We start from the raw sequence: 16,834 nt of genomic DNA on the forward strand, positions 1-16,834 counted from the left end.
GAATCATCAGAAAACAAAAATAAAAGGTAGATCAATACGAATACGTGGGAGACTTGATAAAACAAATGAACAATAGTAATCGTGGAATAATAGGGAGGGTGACGAAAATGAAGTCAGCCATTTATATGACCAGAGATAGAGTACAAAGAACATACATAAATACACAATGACCAGACACTACAAGGCAACAATGAGGACTGTAGTATTATAGACAGCAGAGACAATAACACTAGGAAGACATTAAGCACAACAACTACAAGAAGAAGAGAGAAAAGTACTGATATAAATATTGGGCCCTGAAAGAGACAGTGTAAGATGATTGTGAAACTCTAAGAAAGACATGTATAGGGACATGAGGGCAATATCAGGAGAAATCAGACTGAAAAGACAAGATTTATGGGACGTGTGATAAGAATGAATATGGATAAAATGACCAAAATAGTATGGGAAACAGTGAGTAAAACAAGGTGAAAGACAGGAACCAAGTGGGGTGTAGATCTCTAGGAGGACTGTTCTGAACTGGGGATCAAGGTGGAAGTACACATCAACTAGTATACCAGAGGTCAAACACAGAGAAGAACACAACAAAATGATACACATTCACCAGTGGAGAAGACAATACAAGAAAATACTGAAGACATTAGAAGAAGAATGTAAGAAAAGAGCATAAAAGCTGAAGAGGCTCTGGGAGGAGGCACAGGAGCAAATGCTATGAAGAAACTGTTACAATCCTGCTTCAAGCTATTCATGATAATTCCAGCTAAATTTGCTCAAGTAAATAAAAAAGAAATCTGCTAGTCCGAATGAAATCAAATAAATAAATAAAGCTGCTCCACTCTCAGTTGTACTACGTGGCTGGTATTTATCTGCCATTGCTGGCTTAGTGTTTATTTGACTACAAAGGTATTTTTCAAAAACATCATAATATCCCACCTTCCAGAACCACACGTCAACTATTCCGCTGGAGAGCTGTTTCTCCAATACAGTTTATTATCTACATGGTATTACGGTACTTCTAGTGTATCTGATTTAATAGTCAAGGTTGCCACCACAGAAAATTCTTGTCTAATGTTACAGTCACGGACAGTTGCCTAGCTTTGACTCTTCAGCTGTAACCATTATCTTCAACTAATTTAATTAGTAACTGCATTAACTAGTAGCTGCATTCTTTAACATAACAGACATTAAATGGGGCAAGTTAGTTTAAGCACACGCATTTTTGTATGCTTGTCACTGCTTGGGTGTCATTTTATAGTTGTAGTTCCATAATGATGCACCTATGATCTATGATTATTTTTGCTCAATTTGATGACCCCTAACTTGCTCCAACTATTATTAGGTTGTTTCTCTTCACCTGTACGCATGCATTTACATACCTCAAGGCTTAGTTTGAGAAGGATGGGGCAGGCAGTCTGCCATAGCCTGCAGCAATTTAGGTATAACAAAAAATCAAAAGCAATATGGACAGATGGAGATTAGAATGTCCACCCTCCTGACTACAAGGTCAGTTTGTCTGAAATGGCACAACCTCATTCAGTCAGTTCCTAGAGTAAAGTACTGTTTTGTTTTCACATTCTTGCAAAGAAGTTATTTAATAATGTGAAAGCCAGCCGGTGTGGCCGTGCGGTTCTAAGCGCGTCAGTTTGGAACCGCGTGACCGCTACGGTCGCAGGTTCGAATCCTGCCTCGGGCATGGATGTGTGTGATGTCCTTAGGTTAGTTAGGTTTAAGTAGTTCTTAGTTCTAGGGGACTGATGACCTCAGTAGTTAAGTCCCATAGTGCTCAGAGCCATTTGAGCCAATAATGCGAAAAACTAGTGCAATGCTGTTCATTCTTTTCTCAAGAACCATCACTACACACTATATTAAGTCCTGGTTTTGATATTTTGGATAAACAACCTATAGCTATTTTAAATTTTGTATTTCGGACAATCATTTGAAAATGGATACACAGACAAAAATATGCAGTGCCTATGCAAAATGAACGTATTTTTTAATCCAAACAATCACAGTTTGTGCAGCAAAACTTTATCATTTTTGAAAAAAATAGGTATTACTGAGGAACTGTACATCACTGAGGGAATGGGGAATCTGAAGTCAAAATGTGGCAGAAAAAATTGAGAATGTGTGTGACAAAAGAATCATTCTTCCAAAAGCACTAGTCCAGCAAGGTACGCACGAGAGCATCTGTAAACTTTGTAAAGTATGAGAGAGGAACTGTCAGAATTGATGCTGTGATGGTAGATCAGGAGCTATGCCTTGGCATTGCCTCAGAAAGTTATGGTTCAGCATTCCAAATTCCAAATCCCAGCCCACCATACAGTTGTAATCTGTTTGGAATGCTCAGCCCAGTGCACATACTACTAAGACTGGAAGATGCATTCTAGAAGAACCAGTTACTACCAGATGTGAAAACTAACAGCTGCAGTTGTCTTCACAAGTACATAAATGTAAAAACATTTGATGATCAGAAGCAAAAGTAGGTCCATACCGTGGATAGAAAAAAAAAGCCAGAGAGTGAGGTAAGGTGTCAAAAGTAATCAACAGAGTAGAATCTGAAAGCACAAACTAAATATACTCAACTGCACTATAGTGTAATTATGTATACTACTATGTGAATGAAGATCTCTCTTCCTGAAACTCATGTACTCTACTTTTTTACTCTCTAGGCACAAAACAAATGAAATTGCAAAACATAAAGCACAATCGGTGACTTTTAGCTTACCTCGATACACTAAAGTCGTGGCACACCTTAGGCGAATGCCGAATGTTATGTATGACTAGCCTCTGGAGAACATCGAGAGTGGGGTACTTTTCACTAGTGACACTCTTGTAAGATGAGTCATCTGGCCCAAATATCCTAAGTGGACCTTCAATCTCTGATGGTACTGGTACTTTAGCATCATCTGCTGAGGAAACAGACAACACTGCAATTTTATCCAGTATTAAATGGTGCTGTCCTAGGGCCATCCTTTTTGTTCCTTTCCCATTCCTAATCTCCGTCTGTAATAAAGAGCAAAATAATTTAGCCACACACTACATTCTCTTGTGATAGCATAAATAATTAAAAGAAGTACAGAATGTTGACAGATAAGACTTATAACACAACAACTACAGGTACACAGATACTGGAAGCTATGGATATATTGGACATCTACAAAGTAGCAGATCATAAATTTTGTGACATGTTCGATTTCTCTCAACTTTACATTTCAGTGGCCATCTCTCAACTGTGGATTTCACAGGTAACTGTTCATTTAAAATACTGACACATTCCCTTATCTGTCCTTTTTTTAATGCTCTTTCAAGGACCCCTTGCTTCAAAAGCTCAACATTCAGCTCCCAATTTTCTGAGCAGCTACAGCTAATTTTTGTAACTATAATCTATATTCACCTTATTACATTATTATAAAGTTATAACAGATTTTACGCTTCCGTTGCCAATGGAAAAAAGTTGTGCAGAATAACAGCAACTGATATTACAGATGGACCACGTCCACGTCTACGTCTATGTCTACGTCTACACAATTGCTCTGCTACTCACAATAAAGCGTTTTGGCCTTGTTCTGCAATTGAAATTGATCACTAGATTAAGTTTAGTACAGTCAGCACAACATGAAAGGACAACAGAGTAGTGCATTTTTTTCATGTCCACTTGTTTTCATAGTTACAGTCTTAGCACCTTTTGTGGCAACAGTTCTGTTACTCTGCACATTAAATGTCAAAGGAGTTTTGTCTATACTCACTATTTGGCTTAGTTCCACACTGGTTTTCTTTCGTTGTTGAATAACAAAGTGACGGAAAGATAATATTCTCTCTTCATATTCTTGTAGTTATTTTCTGAGATATTTTGGTTTGGTCTGCATGCTAAGACCATGATGCTTCATAAACCTGTAGCACCAACCAACTCTCCCCTTAAAGTCTGTAGCACTAGTTTACAACATGTATTTGAATCATTTTTGTATTAATTCCAAATCAATTTTGATGGTGTCCTTGATTCCATGGTCTTCTGCACATGCTATTACTTTTAATTTATAGCCTGCATCATATGAATACTTTTTATTTTTTCCATTTTCAAAACTAGCTACCAACAAAAATACTGTACTGATACCAAAAACAAAACTTAATTTCAATTCAAGTTCACTGGCACTGTAGACTGAAATGACGCATAACACACCAAAGACTAGACGGTGTTAGCTAGCTTGTGAATCCCACAACTTATGTTAATTGCATCAGTGCACTGCTGCTGCCAGTTGAATCCAATGTTTCCAGCTAGAGATAGGTTTACTGCAGCATAGAATATATGGCCATTTTTTTCTCGAAGAAAAAAGTACTTCTTACAGTCCGTAAAATATGGTATGTACGACTCTGGGCCCACTTGTTTCACACAATGTCCACAGGTGTGCACTGGAGCACCTAACAGAGAGTAATGAAATCTTTGAAGACATGCTTCAGTTGGTAGTTACACATCATTCCAACATTCGGTGGGCATCTCCTCCACACCTTTTCCACGAGACAAGTGTGGCAACCCTTTGGTGATTACTGCCGATTGCTTGCTAGTACTGTCCTGGATGGGTATCCTGTGCCTAATATCAAAGACGTCACATGTGCTTTGACAGGTGTAAATGTTTTCACTGCTCTGGACTACCACAAGGCTTATATCAAATTCTGGCAGCACCTACTGATATACCAAAAACACCTTCTGGTCTTTTTGAATTCTTGTTCATGCCATTCAGACTCAAAAATTCTGGTCAAACTTGACAATATTTCATTGACAAAATTTTTCAGGAACTGGCATTTTGTTCCATATATTTGGATGATATCCTGGTATTCTCCTCCAACACTCAGTTACAAGACAAGCAAGTTCACGAAGTATGAGAGAAATATAGAGCCACGGCACTGGGTGTCACTGTTAAAAGTGAAACAGCTTTTCTCAACCTTGGCCTTAGGATCTCAGCTGATTTTATCTGCCAGTTACCAGGGAAGTTAGCTGTTTTACATTACCTTCCGAAGCCAAAGAATTACCAACAACTGAGATTTTTCTGGGGATGGTGACTTTTTGTTTCTATCGCTGTCACCTATGGGCAACAACTTCCATTCAAGCACCTCAATGAAAGCAATTTCCAGCCGTAACACCATGGGCAAATGAGTATTCAAGTGGACTCAAGAAATGGACAAGGCTTTCCATGATCTACAAGGGAGCCTTGCGGAGGCAGTGCTGCTCATCCAAGCTGTACAATTTATATCGCTGGTTATTCTTGTAGAGGTCAGCCAAAGTGCAACAGGTACAGCCTTGCACCAGAAAGTTGACAAATTACAGCCAGGGCAAAGAAAATGGAGTGCTTACGATAGAGAACTGTTGGCAACATACGAGAGCATGAGGCACATTTGCCCTCAAATCGAAGCCTGGCCAGTGATGACCTATACAGACCATATGCCAATTGTGCCGGACTTTCAAAATGTCAGTGATAAATGTTTCTCTCAACAGTTCTGGCACATAGAATTTATCAGACAATTTACCATGGATGTATGCCATATTAAAGGTGCAGAAAACAGTCACTGACTACTTTTCCCACATTTGCACTTTGATAGATGTTTTGAACTACAACACTCTCACCATGGCCCCAGTGAAATTATCCTTTCATGCAACTGAGACTGAAGGAAGTTGAGGTGCCAGGTGGCAAATCTAAAATATGCTGTGATGTCTCACAAACAAAGCAAGGGCCCTAAATTTCACCACAGTTTCACAATGTGGCATTCGCCAGTGTTCACAAAGCAGCACATTCAGAGACAAAAGCCATGACTAAATTATTAACAAACCATTTAATGAGGCTATCAATGAAAAATGATGCTCAGCCCTTTGCTCATGTGTGCCTTCACTGCAGCACTGCAAGGTGGAATGCCACATTCATGCAGATATCAGGTATATCCCTGTGTCTCCAGTGAGATTTAGTCACATACATATCGATCTTGTTGAAACTATACCGCCTTCAGAAGGTTAAGTACCTATTTATGGCAACTACTGGATTCACTAGATGGGCAGAAACTATAGCAATCATTGATATATCACTGAGACTATTGAAAAAACTTTCACCACAAATTGGTTAGCGCACTTCAGCTGTCCTCTCTGCGTGGTTTCCAATGCCACCACACTAGAAGTTGTCATTCTGGCAGCAACTGAATTTTTGAAAGATGGCATAGAACTTTTAATGTCACTCTTATGTCACCAACAGAAGTAGATGAAAGTTCTTCCTTTGCTCCTATTATGACTAGACAGCTGATAAATCTGATACCAGTGCACTATTGGCTGAAATAGCACATGGGGAGCCACTAAAGATTCCGGGATTGGAACTACCATTATTGGTACAACAATTAAGGAACTGTTGCAAAGTCATCTACTTCATGACACAGCAAACACCTGTTTTTTGTACAAAAACATTTGATGAACTGTTCCCATGTCATGCTCCACATGGATTTAATTCAAGCCCCTTTTCAGCCACCATACATAGGACTCTTCAAGTGTCGTGAATTCGGGACCACATGTTATGTATCTGCCGAGGCACTGAAACCAGTGTGGTACTGTCACTACCTTTGGGCAGCACACCGAAAACCACAGTTACATACCACCCTGACACGCCCAAGCAGATCTCAACTATAGGGTCAATGCCATGTCACACGCCCAAGCAGATCTCAACTATAGGGTCAATGCCATGTCACCCACCCTTAGCCACACTATGACTGCACCAGAACCACAATCAACTGTCCACACAAAGAGACAGTGAGAGGGTTCAGTGGGTGGTGAAACTATAATAAATCTTGTTGTATCTCGCCTTTAAGTATATTCCTTATTGTTGCTATTCTTTTCTATACACTTGAAATGATTATCCACAGGATTACATAACAGTGTGCATTTATTATGTGAACTTACACAACATACTGTATATGTGGATAGTTCAATATCAATTCTAATACTAAAATAAACTCTAAGCATTTTTGTATGAGTTACATAAGGGAGGATCAGAACATAATGCACAGTAACTCCCCTCCTTCTATGAACTGGGCATATTGAAACTGGTACCACAATGAAAGAAATGTATTGAGAATGGGGTGACCATGCAGAAAAGTACGTGAAAGACGTAACTTCATTTGTGATTCTTTTGTTTTCTCACCTATTAAACTTTTAGGTATTAAAATTATAGTGCAATACTTTTTGATCTTCCCTCATATTATAAACATTCTATCATATATAGCTCCTTGACAGATTAAACCTCTTATTCTGAGGTCCAACCTATGACATCCACGCAAAGTTGGAGGATCTTAGCCACACTTGCTGTGACATAATGGGCACCTGCTGACTAACCTCAAATGCTGCAAGCCTCCCAAGGAGTACCTCAGACAGATATTAATACAACACAAACTGTACACTGATCAGTCAGAACATTACTACCACCAACCTACTATCGATATAAAACCATCCAGGCAATAGCTGTGCCACTTGGTGAGAAATGCTGCTAGTAAGACACACACACAGTGCATGTGATATCAGTGAGCATGCTGCTGTGTGTAGAATGGGGAATGCATGTGATCTATCAGAGTTTGACCGAGGGCAGATTGTGATGGCCCACAGGCTGGGCATCAGCATTTCACAAACTGCTTGACTTTTTGAGTGGACGAGGAGTGCTGTGGTAAGCATCTTCAAAACATGGTGAAACCAAGGTTAAACCATGTCCAGGCATCCTGAGGTTGGATGGCAACCCCTCATTACAGATGTCAGATATTAAAGGCTTGGCACACTGGTAAAACAGGACATGTGCTGAACTGTGCTGGCACTAACATCACACTTTATTGATCAGTAGAGTATAAGTGTGTCTGCGCACATAGTGCACACTCCTAACAATAGGCCTCCACAGCCAACAACCCAGGCATGTGCCAATGTTAATACCATGACATTGGCAACTATGACTGAAATGGGCACGTGACCATCTGCACTGGACATTGGCGCAGTGGCAGAGCATTGCATGGTCTGATGACTCCTGATACCTTCTTGATCACGCTGGTCAGAGGGAGCAAATTGTCTTCTTCTAGGGGAACAGCTGCTTGACACCTATAATGTGAGATAAGGACAAGCTGGTGGCAGTTCCATTATGTTCTGGGCAGTATTCACAAGGGCATCCAAGTGTCCAGTGGAGCTCGTTCAAGGCACCATGTTGGCCAAACAGTGTTGTAAACTGGTTGCAGATCACTGATACCCCTTCATGATGATCCTGTTTCCCCAACAGCAGTGGCATTTTTCAACAAGATAATGAGCCATGTCACAAGACCAAGGGCGTGATGGAGTGGTTCGAGGAACACACTGGTGAGTTCCAATTGATGGGCCGGCCCCACAACTCAACAGATGTGAACCCTGTCGAATACATCTCAGATTGAACATGACATTAGAGCTCATAAGGTGACTTTTGTGTGCAGATGTGCCATCTCCCTCCACTGATCAACCAAGGCCTCATTGCTTCCATGCCATGATGCTTGCCACTGTTTATATATGTCAAAGGTGGACATACTAGCTATTAGGTAGGTGGTCATGATGTTCTGGTTGATCAGTATATGCAAAACATGGACTTATGTTCCACAATATTATTAATAAACTGCCCAATTAGTCATTTATGCAAGATGACAAGGGTAAAAAATCTTTGGAAAATCCAGGATGGAATGATGACACTATTATGAAAAGGCTAGTTGCTCACCACCAAATGGCGAAGATGCTGAGTTGCAGATAGGCACAACAAAAACGCTGATGACAGTCTTTTTTGTTTTGCCTATCTGCAATTCGGCATCTCTGCTATAAGGTGAGTAGGAACTATCCTTTTGATAATATTGTACATGAAACTTGCACTTCTGACATTTAAAAAGAGAAAAAACCTGAACATAATTATGCAATATTCTATGCTCTCACATATGCTGACCCATATAAATGAAAAAAAAAGCATGTTACTGCTTCATAAATAATTTAACCTGAATACACGTACACGAAGTACCTTAAATTTCTTTAAACATCCGGTCTTGTTAATTATATTTGGTTTTTAGAAGCTACACATTTTGACTACATAAGTAAAGTATACGTATTTCCTTTTTATATCATTGTTTCTCCTTCTTCATTCCCATTTTTTTTCTAAAAAAATATCATAACCATATACGTTTCAAAAAAACAGTTCTGTTAACTGAGTTACTGTGGTTAACATAATATTTCTAAACATTGAAACTGCTGTAATAAAACATGTATGTACATATTCATCCGTTTAGTACTCCTGAAGTTTCATCATTAAAGCAGCTGAAAAATGCTCGTGTCAGAGTACAAAAAAATGCAAATCTGTTCCTCTTTAAAAGATTCTGACAGAAAATTGGGAAACCACCTGAATCAATCTTCATTCTGCCTTCATCATCAAAAATTTTGGTGTGTGGACGTACTTTTGTTCTTTTAACACAAGAATGTTCTAAATCTTTTCACCAGCTCTCTCCTTGTAGTGAAGCCTTCGTGCTCAGCATCTCCCTCTCACTGTCACTGACTGTATGTGTCTCCCTCCCACCTCCCACTGTGTACTTTTTTTCCTGTCGACTCTCTCACCCCCCCCCCCCCTCTCTCTCTCTCTCTCTCTCTCTCTCTCTCTCTCTCTCTCTCTCTCTCTCTCTCTCTCTCTCTCTCTCTCTCTCACACACACACACACACACACACACACACACACACACACACACACACACACAAACAAACAAACAAACTGGCATTGTCTCCTCTCTCTTCCACCATCATTGTCTTTCTACTACTCTTTTTCGGTACAAAAAGTGTGAATATGTTTGCATGGCAAAATTTTTGTTGAGGAAGGTGGAATGAGGAGTGAGGCAGCTGGTTCCTCACCTTTCTGTCAGAATCTTTTAAAGAGGGGCATATTCCCTTTTTTCTGCTCTGAAAGGAGCATTGTTCAGCTGGTTTCCTCCTTTTCCCTGTGCACCAGGGTGTGCTGCTTATATAAAACGAATTCTGTAGGTCAGTACAGTTTCGACAGTTTATTTCTATATTTCAACACATTTAAAAACTTTAATTGGATAGATAAAAAATCTACTCACCAAGTGGCGGCAGAACACACACACAAAAGACTGTTGCGATTGGCAAGCTTTCAGAGCCAGTCGCTCCTCCTTCAGGCACAAGGGTTGAAGGGGAAGGAAGAAGGGTGAAGGAAAAGGACTGGAGAGGTCTAGGAAAAGGGGTAGATTTTAGGAAAGCCACCCAGAACTGCAAGTCATCCCTTAGGGTAAGTCTCCCCTGCCCTGTGGTTTTGGATGACTTTCCTGAAATCTACCCCTTTTCCTAGACCTCTGCCATCCTTTTCTTTCACATTTTGTACTTCCCCTTCAACCCTTCTGCCGGAAGAAGGAGCCACTGGCTCCAAAAGCTTGCCAATCACAACAGTCTTTTGTGTTCTGCTGCCACTTCATGAGTAGATTTTTTATCTTCTATACAGTTAAATAATTTTATCAATAATTGATTGTTTTCATTGTTGCATTTAAATACTTTGACACATATAAACAACAAATAAGTATCCACAATATAAAGCTAACACAAAATCGACTCTCATGCAACCCAAGTTAACTTAACACTACATTAAAATGCACAACATTTTTAGGCTATGCCTTGTAGTATACCAAAAAATGCAGATTTGGATTTGCAAGTACAAATTCATAAGACAAAAATTATTTTTTGTAAGGTGCTTATCGAATAATTTCCAGGTCATGAAAGTGTGTGTAGGTGTGAAGTGCCTATTATACAGAGACAGGGCTTCACACAATTCTATTGCTGAAAAAACTGCAACTAAAAACATTGTTTGGTGACCTCAGAACCCTTCTGATGACCCCAGAACTCTGGCCATGTGTTAAACATGTTGGTTAAAACTCCATTTTCACCCCAGACCATATATTACATGCTAATTTTACATATATAAGCACAGTAACTTCAAAACTGTGGCTCTTTGTAATGGCTAATTATATCAAAAAGTTTCATGGCTTCCCGGGATCATCATCTAAAGAACATACGGTAACAAATTTGACAATTTGCCATGAATGGATGATATAGAAGTGGCCATCCCCACAATTGGTACTTTTGGTACCCAAAAATCATGGTTTTTCAGGGTTTTCTTAGAACAGTCCTTGAAAAATAGTGCTTTTATAAGCCACTTACGGCCCACCCTAGTACACACATAATGCAAAGGATTTGCTCTGTTTGCCTGTGCTGGAGGAAATGTACCATGTTTAAATTTTCATTCTGTATGCCTGCTTTTCCGATAGATGTACAAATAGTCATTAGGCTGACGTGGTCAACTGATCACAAAGATAAGGGATGTCAACTGTTGTGGACAGCCCTCCGCCTAATGAAAATTTGTATATCTATCAGAAGAATGGGCATACAGTAGCTATACTGCAGTACAGGATGAAAATTTAAACATAGCACATTTCCTCCAGCCCAGGCAAATTGAACAAATCTTTTGCATTAGGTATGTACTAGGGTGGGCCTTAGGTGACTTATAAAAGCACCATTTCTTCATGGGTGGTTCTCAGAAAACCCTGAAAAACCACGATTTTTGGGTACCAAAAGTACCAATTGTGGATACTTTTTTGCACTTGGCTTTTTGAAACATATTGGTTCTGTGTATTGTAATGCACGGACCGATCTTAGAAAATATTATTGTAACAAGGTCTTCCTTTGAGTCCCTTGTCACATTTCTATGTGGGAAGTTACTTGAGTGTTCCTTCAATCCTACTTGTTAACTAAAATATGATAAGGTCTGATTGGATGTTAGCACTTTTGACTTAAAATTAACACGTTCACTGCCATCGGCGCACCAGCGCGTCCGGCCGATACTAGTGCATATGCCGTCGACGCGCCTGCGCGGCGAGACACTCAGCTGTTTCTCAGCGCCACAGTTTAGTCGGGCACAGCCATTCGGTGTGGTTCATTGCGCAGGCACTCTAAGAACGTATTGTTTTCAATTTTTGCGGGTGCGGTTCGTGTGTTTTCCCTACAGTTTTTCTCTGTTGTGGGACTGAAAATGGAAGACAATCGTGACACGGCGGGCCCTTCAGAACCTAAGAAACGTAAAACACAGGACACAAGAAACGTACAAAAACTAACGGATGCGGAATTATTACGAATATTAGAAGAAAGCGATTCGGAAACGGAACTGGCCAGTGAGGAGGACGGCGTGGAATCCAGTGAAGAGTCTGACGGAGCCGAGTTTGTTTTAGATGAGACTGTAGAAATGGCTGTGAATCCTAGCGACAGGGAAATGGCAGAAGGAGTGGTAACAAGAGATAACGCAGCTGATACAACTGTTGCGTGGGAAAGAGAGCCAGTTGGAATGATAAATTGCCCATTTATAAAAAATGAGGGACTGCTTATTCAACCGACGGAAAACACTCCCTTAGATTATTTTCGTCTTTTGCTGACGGACGAATTTCTATTGACAGTTGTAGAAGAAACAAATCGAAACGCGATTGAATTATTCCTTTCTGCGGGAACCAAAGGACAATCACGAATAAACTGTTGGAAAGATGTGACTGTTGGCGAATTGTTAGTGTTCTTGGGAGTTTTCCTGCACATGGGAAATGTAAAGATGAGGAATTTGCAGGACTATTGGAAAAAGGACGCTTTATTCAACGTGAAAGGAATTGCCGATAGTATTTCACGAAATCGTTTTCTGCTAATACTACGTGCATTACACTTTTCTGAAAATCCAAAACAGGGCAAACCAACACCATCCGACAGGTTGTATAAAATACGTCCCGTTATCAATTTTTTCAATGAAAGGATGTGCCAAGTTTACTACCCTGGACGGGAACTGTCTCTGGACGAATCAATGATCCTTTGGCGTGGACGATTACTTTTCCGCCAATACATCAAAAACAAAAAGCACAAATATGGCATAAAGCTATATATTTTGACAACTCCCACTGGAATGGTCCTAAAATTCGCGGTATACACTGGCATGCTGGACGATTTAGGAGGAAGAGGCCATGCGCAAAAAATTGTTCTTCATTTACTAGATGAAAAGTTGAATGCTGGTCACCATGTGTACATGGACAATTACTATAACAGCTTCGCATTGGCAAAGCTGCTCCTGGATAAGAAGACCCACTGCACGGGAACTCTGAGGGCGAATAGGAAGGATACACCCAAGGAAATACAGGAAGCAAAACTACGAAAAGGTGAAGCCGTTGCCAGATTTGCGGAAGGAGTTATGATAGGTAAGTGGCGTGATAAGAGGGAGGTTTGCTACATTTCTAATGCATTTACAAATGAAATGGTTGAGGTTGAAACCAAAAGAAAGGAGAAGAAATCTAAGCCCTTGGCCATTGTAAACTACAATAAATTTATGGCGGGAGTTGATCGGCACGATCAGATGTTATCATATTACCTCTCGGAACGCAAAACCATACGCTGGTACAAGAAACTTTTTATCCACGTTGTGGAAATGATACTGACAAACGCACATGCCCTACACAATAAATATTGTGGCACAAAAATGCCCCTCCAAGAATTTAGACTCAGTATTATAAGAGCACTATTGCCACGAAAGCAGGTAGAACGGCCAGTCCGAAATCCCCAACATGTTGTGGTAAAACGAGAATCAAATGGAAAATCAAAAACACCGCGAAAAAAGTGCAGATCATGCGCCAGCCGTGGACAACGAACAGACACGATTTACGAGTGCCTAGATTGCCCAAATAAAGCAGGATATTGTTTGAATTGTTGTGTTATTCACCACCTCTAAAGGCAGATAGCACTTTCGTTGCTCATTTATTTTTCGACAGTTATGTGTCGGTACTATTCGTAAACTTTGTATTTATTTTATTTGTTTGAGAGTGTAATGGATAAAGCTCTAGATTGTATTTTTCTTAGATTTGACATACATTTTATTTCAGAAGTTTCTTCGAGATCTTGTGTTTGTATTTGAATGTTTCTACTATATTTTTTGTCCAATAAATATGTCGTTTGTCAGTAGGATGTTTCGTTTCATTTATGAATATAAAATGAAATTGTAGTAACCTAAACTGTCACACTAACCAGGAACAATACACTAGACGCATTGGCGCGTCCACGGCCACCCGCTACAGAATATGGCCTGATATGCCACTGACGCCTTAGTGCGCCCCAAAACAACTTTGATTCACGAGAGTAAATTTGATTGTGTACTTATAAAATAAATACATGTTATATTACTTTTAGCAATATATTTTCAGATTCTATTAAGAAAAATATTGGTTACGTGGCAAAGCAAGGCCAATTACAGTGGCAGTGAACGTGTTAAGTCCTTTTTAGCTGAGTTGGGTAACTAATTAATTTAACTAGTTAATCTAAGCTTAGTTACTTCCTTGATGCAAACATATACCAATTAACATTACTACCACCCAGTATAAGCCCTCACCAAATTTGTCATTTAATAGGTTAAGTATACAAAAGTGCACTACACTACATGCCATAAAAGGTTCACTTGTAATTTGTTGTTGGTTAAACACAATCATTTATTCAGATAATACAATAATCTTAATCTAAATCATTAAATTATAGCAGGTCTCTCACATTGAAAGTCTTACTGAATGTTCCTTTCCCTCAAACATTTTAATAAATTTTAATTTAATTAAATTAATTTCAGCCAGAAACTGGTCATTCTCTGTTGGAGAGAAAAACTGTTTCTCTGCACAGGATAATTAGGGTACCTTCCTTGCACAGAGGACAAGGGTACTAAGACCACAATAAATCTTCGTAGACTGCCCACAAGCCCCACTCCTTCACACTACATTAATTTACACCATGTAGGTTGTCATTCCTTAAAGGGAAAAAGAAAATGGCTACTTGACCTAACATTAATGTTACAATACCTCTTGAATCTTCATATCAGTCAGTCTATCAAAATTCACTCTAATGAGTGCTGCCTTCTAACCAGGGCACAAAATGTTCCTAGACCACTGCACAATAGTACTTATATAACTTACCAAACGAAAGTGTTGGCATGTTGATAGACACACAAACAAACACAAACACACACACAAAATTCAAACCCTCGCAACCAACAGCCACCCCACCAGGAAAGAGGGAAGGAGAGGGAAATACAAAAGGATGTGGGCTTTAAGGGAGAGGGCAAGGAGTCACCCCAATCCCTGGAGCGGAAAGACGTACCTTAGGGGGAAAAAAGGACAGGTATGCACTCGCACACGCACGCACGCACGCACACACACACACACACACACACACACACACACACACACACATCCATCCGCACATATACAGACACAAGCAGACATTTGTAAAGGCAAAGAGTTTGGGCAGAGATGTCAGTCGAGGCGGAAGTACACAGGCAAAGCTGTTGTTGAATGACAGGTGAGGTATGAGCGGCGGCAACTTGAAATTCGTGGAGGTTCAGGGTTGGTGGGTAACGGTACCATGGTTACTCTATGGGGCCTAGTTACTGCCAATGCCAAGGATTAAGTGATCATTTTGCTGATCAGGTCCATGCCATAGTATAATGTTTGTCCCCCCAGTGGTGATGATGTGTCTGAAGATGACAGAGCCCCTATCCACACAGCTCACGTCATCCAAGACAGGTTTTGTGGGCTTGAGGATGAAGTGTCTCATTTTCCCTGGCCAGTTACCATATCACTATCCACTGTTACTGAAACTTGACACTATTTTGCATGAAGAATGGTACAAGATTCCACTGAAAATCAAACAGGACATGTATTTATCCATTCCAAGATGAATGGAAGTGCTTCTGAATGTCAATAGTTTTCCTACATCATATTAGGTATAATAATGTGTTATGTTTTTTGTGTTCCCACAATTCTGGCCACCCCTTGTACATGAAAATACTTCCACTTCCCTTACTACTAGTTACTCATATGCTTCCCACTTTGATGATCTAACCACTGGCCATCATCTAGCAATCCCATACAGTTATCAAGACAAATACACTGTTGTCATAATCTATGAAAAAACAGATTGCTATTTACTATAAAGAAAACACACGTTAAGTTGCAGACAGCACAATTAAAAGACTCTTCCACAAAGCTTTCAGCCCAGCCTTCATCAGAAAAAAAAAGAAACAGAGAAACACACACCATGTGTGTTTGAATGGTGTGTGTTTCTCTGTTTCTCTTTTGCTGATGAAGACCGTGGCCAAAAGCTTTGTGTAAGTCACTTTTAATTTAGCCTGTCTGCAATTTAAAGTGTCTTCATTATGGTAAGTGGCAATCTAACTTTTCCTACATGGTTGACATTCCGAATGTGAAGTTCCATTGTTTGTAATACACTTATTCATGACATTTCCAAATGAAATATAATCTTAATTCATTGCAACACCAAATGTTTTACACTCTCAAGTGCCCACCCATAGATACTTCAATAACCTAAATTTTGAAATTTGGCACATTGGTCACTTGGTACGGGTTTCCATAATAATTATCACATTCTATCTATATTGTCATTAAGTCTACTTTAAAATCAGTAATACTGATTGTCATCATAACCTGTAATAATGTTTATCACTAAATGCGTGTATACAACACAAATATATGCCAGTAGGAGTGCCTGCCGCTCGCCCCCACCATGAGAGAGTGGACCAGCAAGGTTCACTGCCACAAAATTGCTACATACCTCTGGTATTAATAAACGTAAAATATTATGTGTGCCTGTAATAAATACTTCACTTTCTGTCATATATACTAAATGTTCTCACTGCTTTCTTTACTATATTAAACATAAGCTTTAGGTAATAATGTTTTCTGATTTTGACCA

At 39.7% G+C, this 16,834-nt stretch overlaps 1 protein-coding gene across 3 annotated transcripts in view; it reads right to left on the reverse strand.

Moving 5' to 3' along the window:
• LOC126484560 (trafficking protein particle complex subunit 8) overlaps nt 1-16,834 on the reverse strand; it is a 271,243-nt gene that overhangs the window by 20,733 nt on the left and 233,676 nt on the right. For all 3 annotated transcript variants that reach the window (XM_050108120.1, XM_050108119.1, XM_050108121.1), the window contains one exon: nt 2,726-3,003. In XM_050108120.1, the coding sequence (XP_049964077.1) occupies nt 2,726-3,003 (278 nt within the window). The remainder of the gene's footprint in view (nt 1-2,725; nt 3,004-16,834) is intronic.

This window comes from Schistocerca serialis, chromosome 6, assembly GCF_023864345.2.
Source record: "Schistocerca serialis cubense isolate TAMUIC-IGC-003099 chromosome 6, iqSchSeri2.2, whole genome shotgun sequence".
Lineage (NCBI taxonomy): Eukaryota > Metazoa > Arthropoda > Insecta > Orthoptera > Acrididae > Schistocerca > Schistocerca serialis.